The sequence below is a fragment of the Mastomys coucha genome, unplaced genomic scaffold, assembly GCF_008632895.1.
Source record: "Mastomys coucha isolate ucsf_1 unplaced genomic scaffold, UCSF_Mcou_1 pScaffold1, whole genome shotgun sequence".
Taxonomy (NCBI): domain Eukaryota; kingdom Metazoa; phylum Chordata; class Mammalia; order Rodentia; family Muridae; genus Mastomys; species Mastomys coucha.
The window spans coordinates 60,089,352-60,098,125 of NW_022196891.1; the positions used below are offsets into that span (position 1 = coordinate 60,089,352).

General features: G+C 41.8%; 1 protein-coding gene across 1 annotated transcript in view; it reads left to right on the top strand.

Moving 5' to 3' along the window:
* Myoc (myocilin) overlaps positions 1-1,296 on the top strand; it is a 10,832-nt gene extending 9,536 nt beyond the window's left edge. Inside the window, exon 3 of the mRNA XM_031342239.1 lies at positions 24-1,296. Within this exon, the coding sequence (XP_031198099.1) occupies positions 24-808 (785 nt within the window). The 3' untranslated portion in view covers positions 809-1,296. The remainder of the gene's footprint in view (positions 1-23) is intronic.
* Positions 1,297-8,774: the final 7,478 nt, after the last annotated feature.

Consider the following 8,774-nt stretch of genomic DNA (forward strand, 5'->3'; position numbering starts at 1 on the left):
TTTTTTTTTTTTTAATTCATCAGGATGTGGAACACTAGTCTGGATAGGGGAGCCAGTCACCCTGAGGACAGCTGAAACAATCGCTGGCAAGTATGGAGTGTGGATGAGAGACCCCAAGCCCACCCACCCCTACACCCAGGAGAGCACTTGGAGGATTGACACGGTCGGCACAGACATCCGCCAGGTGTTTGAGTACAGTCAGATAAGCCAGTTTGAGCAGGGCTATCCTTCAAAGGTCCATGTGCTCCCCCGGGCACTGGAGAGCACAGGTGCTGTGGTGTACGCGGGGAGCCTCTATTTCCAGGGGGCTGACTCCAGAACTGTGCTCAGGTATGAGCTGGACACCGAGACTGTGAAGGCAGAGAAGGCCATTCCTGGAGCTGGCTACCACGGACAGTTCCCGTACGCGTGGGGTGGCTACACAGACATCGACTTAGCGGTGGATGAGAGCGGCCTCTGGGTGATCTATAGCACAGAGGAAACCAAAGGGGCCATAGTCCTCTCCAAATTGAACCCAGAGAACCTGGAACTTGAGCGTACCTGGGAGACCAACATCCGTAAGCAGTCTGTGGCCAATGCCTTTGTTATCTGTGGCATCTTGTACACAGTGAGTAGCTACTCTTCAGCCCGTGCAACCGTTAACTTCGCCTATGATACTAACACGGGGATCAGCAAGACCCTGACCATCCCATTCCAGAATCGCTACAAGTACATCAGCATGATCGACTACAACCCCCTGGAGAGGAAGCTCTTTGCCTGGGACAACTTCAACATGGTCACCTACGATATCAAGCTCTCGGAGATGTGAAGGGCCTCTATCCCTACCAGCAAAGGCTGGAAAAGGTTAAGTTCCGGGCTTCCAGGTGAAGCAGCTTCAAGGAGGGGCAGCCAGATGCTGGGAGCTTCTCCTGCTTCTCGAGATTTTGTTTGTCCAGGTCAATGTACAGTTCCTCTCTAACTGATACGACCTCGGGGCTTATACAGTCACATATACTGTTCTTTTCTGTCAGCTTTCAAAGGGGTGTTTGTTCATCTTTTAAAAATCATATTGTGCAGCAGTCCAGAGAAAAACTAGAAGTAGGATTGCTTCTTCATGAAACCACCGCTTTTGCAAGCTGTATGGTTACCATAAGCCTTGCGAGGCGGCAGCAGTTCTATGGAGGGACCGCACCTGTTAGAACTGCTCCTGCCCAAGGTCTATTTACTCCAGCTGGTTTCTAATGCTGCAGATATAGTGTGTAGTTGGGTAGTACTCGAACCCCTTTGCACTGTGAAATAAAGTTATCTTACACAAGGCTACTGTCCTTGAAATCTGTGGAAATATTTGTTCGAAAGCACAGATTCCAGATGCCTTGCCTCTGGGTTGGATAATATGACAGCCAGATGTTACAGACATGTGCGCGCAGGTGCGGGAGTCTGTCTGTCTGTCTGTCTGTCTGTCTGAGAGGCTTGTGCCTGTCTTTTCCTGTTTTGCCCATGATAACAATAGGTCCACGGTGGGCCGCACAGCTTCCCAGGGCTTCCCACCTCCATCTAATTGTGTTCTTGCCTCTTTCTGAACAGTCTTGGTCCGTCAGCCTACCCAATTTTCTTGATTCACTTTAGATTTTATCTGTTATTACAGATACCACTTTTTTTTTTTTTTTGAGACAAGGTCTAAAAAAAAATCTCTGGCTGGCCTGGAACTCACTCTATACAACAGGCTGGCCTGATACTCAGGAGATCTGTCTGCCTACAGGGTGCTGGCCTCTAAAGGTGTGCACGCACCATCACATCTGGCCCAGGGATTATATTTTAAAGCCACAGCTCTCACATGAGCAAACTTTATAGAACTTCTTTTGCAATGGTAAAACTGGTGACAACACACATAATAAAAATGACCACCGTGACCATTTAAAAATGGCTACATGTGCTATAGAGTGTATGGTCAGAGGACAATGTAAGGGAGTCAGTTTCCTCCACCTAAGATGTGGGACCTGGGACTGAACTTAAGCAGTCAGCCTTAGTGGCAAGAGCTTTTACCAGCTGGGTCATTTTGACTGTGCATATAGGTATCATTAAATGGCTTTGTGCCAACTATCACCACATATGGAGAACTCTTTCCATCTTACCAAAACTAAAGCTGTCCACCCAAAAAAATAACTCTTTGCCTTTGGTGTATGTGCATCTCATGTGTGCCTTTGAGTATGTGTATGTGTTCATGCAGCATTTTTTTTTTTTTGAGACAGGTTTTCTTACTAGCCTGGCACTTGCCGAACTCTTTTCTTCTCCCTCAGTGCTGAGAACACAAGTACACCCCATTATACTCAGTTTCTTAAACTTCCCATGGCTCCTGGGGGGTCAAACTCCATCTTCATGCTTGCAAAGCAAACACCTTACTTACCATGCTATCGCCCCAGAGCTTTTCAGTGACTGAGGCTAACCTCCTTCTCTGTGGCGTGTAGTGGTAGCATATCGTAGATGGCCAGTTCAGCTTGGACTTTGCAAAGCAAACACCTTACTTACCATGCTATCGCCACAGAGCTTTTCAGTGACTGAGGTTAACCTCCTTCTCTGTGGCGTGTAGTGGTAGCATATCGTAGATGGCCAGTTCAGCTTGGACTTTCTCCCACTGGGTATCAGTTGGTCAAAACTTTCCATCTCCCCCACGTTCATGTTAGGTCTGCTGTCACCACAGGGAGATCCCCAGTGTCCGTTACTAACACTCACATCTTCATTTCGGATTCCACATCTGCCAGCCTCCACAGTCTGACGTCTGGATCTCTCAGGTACAATGTTTGAAAGACAGCAAAGGAAAGGAAGGTTTTTCCATCCATGACTCTCGGGCATTTCAGGAGTGGTCCTGAAGCAAAGGAGTATGGGTTCCCTTTGTTCTTTTGCCGCTGTGCCTGCTGGGGATGGACTGTTTCTCCCAGGGGCCTGATGAGTGCCAGTCCCTGTGATTTCAGGTACCTGCGCAAGGTCTTTGTACACCACCTTCACATAGTTGGAATGTAATTTTTCATATTTCAGTGTAACTTCGTTTTGCTTGGCCCGTCGCATAAGGATAGGAGGAGAAGTCCCCATGCTGGGCTCTATGTAAATGCCCTCAAACTTTTGAATTTTGGAGCATTTCAAATTCAGAAATTTTTGGTTTGTATTAAGATTAAGACTTGAGCCAGTTAGTAATGGCACATGCCTTTAATTCCCACAGCTGGGGAGGGGGGCAGAGACAGGCAGAACTCCGAGTTGGAAGCCAGCCTGGTTTACAGGGAGTTCCAAGATAGCCAGGGTTTTACACAGAAAAACTCTGTCTTGAAGAAAACAAAACAAAGCAAAACAAAACCAACCAACCAAACAAACAAACAAACAAACGACTTCAACATAGGACTCAGAAGAATACAATTCAGCCCATAGCAACTGGGTTTTAATCTAAACCCTCTCTTAGAGCCAAAGATCCAGAAGTCAGAATGCAAGGACTCTTTCATCTGATCAGATGCCAGGTGTCCAAATGTGTAGAAGACTCACAAGAAATCTCTTTAGTTGATCAGAGAAATCACAGCACACAGACAGGTGAGGAAATCCAGTCAGCACAACCCAACCCAACCCTGCCCAGCCCCACCCCCCATCCCCCCATCAGCTATCCCCTAGCTTTGGGAGGAAGAAGATGAAGCCAGATGGGCCTTTGCTTCTGAATACTCTTATTAATTCCCATCTTGTTTGACGTCTACAGTCAGGGTCCTTATGGAGCTCTTTGGGATCCACCTCCTCCCTCACCTTATCTTCGACTAATGTCTTGACTCACGTGAGGCCATCCAACCCAACTAGCTTCCTTGTTGTCCTTCAAATATACGATGGATGCCTTCATCTTTAAACATTCACAGAGGCTCTTCACTCTGCCTTCAGCATCCACATACTTAATTCCATCACTGGCTTTTAATCTTTACTCAAATGTCACCTTTCTAAAGAGGCATTGCGCATACAACTCTCCTAAAAACCACAACCAGCCTACTGGCTCCTCAGGCACGTATAATCTCCTTTTCTCCTTTATGATTTATTTTAAATTGTCTTTTCTAGTTTAATCCCCCTGGATTGTGATAGAATTCATGTTTTTTAGGTTGTCTGTCAGTCATTTCCTACTGAAATGCAAACTCTATTGGGATAAAGATCGATGCTCCTACATAATGTAACACCAGGACATTGCTTGAACAACATAGCACATTCTCAGGAATATTCATTGGGCAAAAGAATATCCTAGAATATGCTTAGAAACCGAATTAGAAATGAAACCAACATAGTAGTGAGTCTTTCCAACTCTCTCCTCTCCTTGATTCTAATCTTTCCAGCAGTGTGACCGTGGACCCTTCACTTCACCTCTGTGGTATAGGCTAGAAATTTCTATAGTCTTCACATTATCTATCTTCAAGATCCAGATGGGGTAACCACTAGCCACAGGCAGCTACTGAACAATTGAAATGTGGCCGTGCAGCATGTTTGTTTTCTTTGAATAATCTTATTTTTAAATGATCAAACATACAACTAGTAGCTATATTACAGGGCATCAAGGGTCTGTTTCCTCACTTGACCAAGGATGAGGTGGCACATATCAAGTATTCTGATGGCAGTAACAGGTTTGAGTGTATGCTCCTTCCCTGCCCAACACCAGGGCCAAAGTTCACAGAAGAGGACAGTCTTGCTGACTGGGTAGGAGGATACAAACACGTATGCAAAAAAAGAACGTTTTGAAGACAGAGATGAACTAAAGGATGGCAGATAAGCACATTCCCCCATGTGAATCGGAACGATCCTGTTCCTGGTGCCTTCAAAGCAGTCAGAGAAGCCCTCTAAGTCATTAGAGGTCCTGTGGGGTCTCCTGAGGGGCCTGAGTGAGATATCCAAGATGTGTACAGCTACCCACCAGTCAGTTGCCTCTCTTCAAGGGTAGTGTGCTCTGTTACAGAGTTTAAAAATCACCCCAACCCTCTACAAGTAAAGTTTGAAATACTGACAATAACTTTCAAACTCCATAGCCCTAATTAGGCTTGAGCTAGGAAGTCAAATAAGCTTAGCATGAAAAGTTCGTATGACTATGGAAGTGCCTGGCCTAAGGTTTGATAAACTCAAACATCTCAGGATTCTCTGAACTATAGATTTTTTTTTTTAAGATTTATTTTTGTAATTATGTATGTGTATGTATGTAGGTAGGAATGGTAGATAGATAGATAGATAGATAGATAGATAGATAGATAGGAGAACATGGGAAAACAGGTAAAAGACCTTAAAGTGGAAACACAAAAATCCCTTAAAGAATTACAAGAAAACACAGCTAAACAGGAGAATAAATTGAACAAAACCATCCAGGATCTAAAAATGGAAGTAGAAACAATGGGAGACAACTCTGGAGATAGAAAACCTAGGAAAGAGGCCAGGAGTTAGAGATGCAATCACCAACAGGATACAAAACATAGAAGAGAGAATTTCAGGAGCAGAAGATACCATAGAAACCATTGACACTACAGTCAAAGAAAATGCAAAAAGCTCAACCCAAAACATCCAAGAAATTCATGACACAATAAGAAGACCAAACCTAAGGATAGTAGGTATAGAAGAGGGTGAAGATTTCCAACTTAAAGGGCCAGTAAATATCTTCAACAAAATCATAGAAGAAAACTTCTCTAACCTAAAATGCCCATGAACATATAAGAAGCCTACAGAACTCCAAATAGATTGGACCAGAAAAGAAATTCCTCCCATCACATAATAATAAAAACACCAAATGCACAAAACAAATAAAGAATATTAGAAACAGTAAGGGGAAAATGTTAAGTAACAAATAAAGGCAAGCCTATCAGAATTACACTAGACTTCTTGCCAGAGACTATGAAAGCCAGATCTTGGGCAGATGTCATACAGACCCTAAGAGAACACAAATGCCATCCCAGGATACTGTACCCAGCAAAACTCTCAATTACCATACATAGAGGAACCAAGGTATTCCATGGCAAAACTAATCCAAAACAATATCTTTCCACAAATCCAGCCCTTCAAAGGATAAGAAAAGGAAAACTCCAACACAAGGAGGGAAACTACACCCTAGAAATAGCAAGAAAATAATCTTCTTTTAACAAACCAAAAAGAAGATAGCTACATAAACATAATTCCACCTCTAACAACAAAAATAACAGGAAGCAAAAATCACTTTTCCTTAATATCTCTTAACATCAATGGACTCAATTCCCCAATGAAAAGAGGTAGAGTAACAGTGGATATGTAAACAGGACTCAACAATTTGCTGCATAAAAGAAACTCACCTCAGTGACAAAGACAGACACTACTTCAAAGTAAAAGGCTGGAAAACAATTTTCCAAGCAATGGTCCCAAGAAACAAGCTGGAGTAGCTATCCTAATATTGAATAAAATCAACTTTCAACCTAAAGAGATCAAAAAAGATAAGTAGGGACACTTCATACTCAAAGGTAAAATCTACCAAGATGAACTTTGAACATCTATGTTCCAAGTGCAAGGGCACCCACATTCATAAAAGAAACTTTGCCAAAGCTGAAAACACACATTGCACCTCACACAATAATAGTGGGAGACTTCAACACCCCACTCTCAGCAATGGACAGAACATGGAAACAGAAACTAAACAGAGACAAAGTGAAACTAACAAAAGTTATGAACCAAATGGATTTAACAGATATCTATAGGACATTTTATTCTAAAACAAAAGACTATACCTTCTTCTCAGCACTTCATGGCACCTTCTCCAAAACTGACCATATAATTGATCACAAATCAGGCCTCAACAGATACAAGAAGACTGAATTTATCCCATGCATCCTATCAGATCACCATGGACTAAGGCTGGTCTTTCATAACAACATAAACAATAGAAAGCCCACATACACATGGAAGCTGAACAATACTCTACTCAATGATAACTTGGTCAAGGAAGAAATAAAGAAATTAAAGGCTTTTTAGAGTTTAATGAAAGTGAAACCACAACATACTCAAACGTATGGGACATAATGAAAGCAGTGCTAAGAGGAAAACTCATAGCTCTGAGTGCCTCCAAAAAGAAACTAGAGAGAGCATACACTAGCAGTTTGACAGCACAACTTAAAGCTCTAGAACAAGAAGAAGCAAATAGACCTAAGAGGAGTAGAAGGCAGGAAATAATCAAACTCAGGGCTGAAATCAACCAAGAAGAAACAAAAAGAACTATACAAAGAATCAACCAAACCAGGAGCTGGTTCTCTGAGAAAATCAATAAGATAGATAAACCCTTAGCCAAACTAATCAGAGGACACAGAGACAGTATCCAAATCAACAAAATCAGAAATGAAAAGGGAGATATAACAATGGAACCTGAGGAAATCCAAAAATCATCAGATCTTACAACCAAAGCCTATACTCAACAAAACTGGAAAATCTGAATGAAATGGACAATTTTCTAGACAGATACCAGGTACCAAAGTTAAATCAAGATCAGATAAATGATCTAAACAGTCCCATACCTCCTAAAGAAGTAGAAGCAGTCATTAATAGCCTCCCAACCAAAAAAAGCCCAGGACCAGACAGGTTTAGTGCAGAATTCTATAAGACCTTCAAAGAAAACCTAATAGCAATACTCTTCAAACTATTCCATAAAATAGAAGAAACACTACCCAATTTGTTCTATGAAGCCACAATTACTCTGATACCTAAACCACACAAAAACCCAACAAAAAAAGAGAACTTCAGACCAATTTCCCTTATGAATATAGATGCAAAAATACTCAATAAAATACTTGTAAATCAAATCCAAGAACACATCAAAATGATCATCCATCATGATCAAGTAGGCTTCATCCCAGGGATGCAGGGATGGTCAATATATGGAAATCTATCAAGGCAATCCACTATATAAACAAACTCAAGAAAAAACCCACATGATCATTTCATTTTATGCTGAGAAAACATTTGACAAAATCCAAAACCCCTTCATGATAAAAGTCCTGGAAAAATCATGAATTCAAGACCCATACCTAAATATAGTAAAAGCAGTATACAGCAAACCAGTAGCCAACATCAAACTCAATACAGAGAAACTTGAAACAATTCCATTAAAATCAGGGACTAGACAAGGCTGTCCACTTTCTCCCTACTTGAAGTCCTAGCCAGAGCAATTAGACAACAAAAGGAGGTCAAAGGGATACAAATTAGAAAGGAAGAAGTCACTACTTGCACATGATATCATAGTATACATGAGCGACCCAAAAATTACACCAGATAACTCCTAAACTTGATAAACAACTTCAGCAAAGTGGCTGGATACAAAATTAACTCAAACAAATCAATGGCCTTCCTCTACTCAAAGGATAAGAGTCTGAGAAAGAAATTAGGGAAACAACACCATTCACAAATAGTCACAAATACTATAAAATATCTTGGTGTGACTCTAACTAAGCAAGTGAAAGATCTTTATGACAAGAACTTCAAGTGTCTGAAGAAAGGAATGGAAGAAGAACTTAGAAGATGGAAAGATCTCCCATGCTCAGGGATTGGTAGGATTAATATAGTAAAAATGGCCATCTTGCCAAAAGCAATCCACAGATTCAATGCAATCCCCATCAAAATTCCAAATCAATTTTTCCCAGAGTTAAAAGGAGCAATTTCCAAATTCATTTGGAATAACAAAATACCCAGGATAGCAAAAACTATTCTCAATAGTAAAAGAACTTCTGGGGCCGGGCAGTGGTGGCGCATGCCTTTAATCCCAGCACTTGGGAGGCAGAGGCAGGCGGATTTCT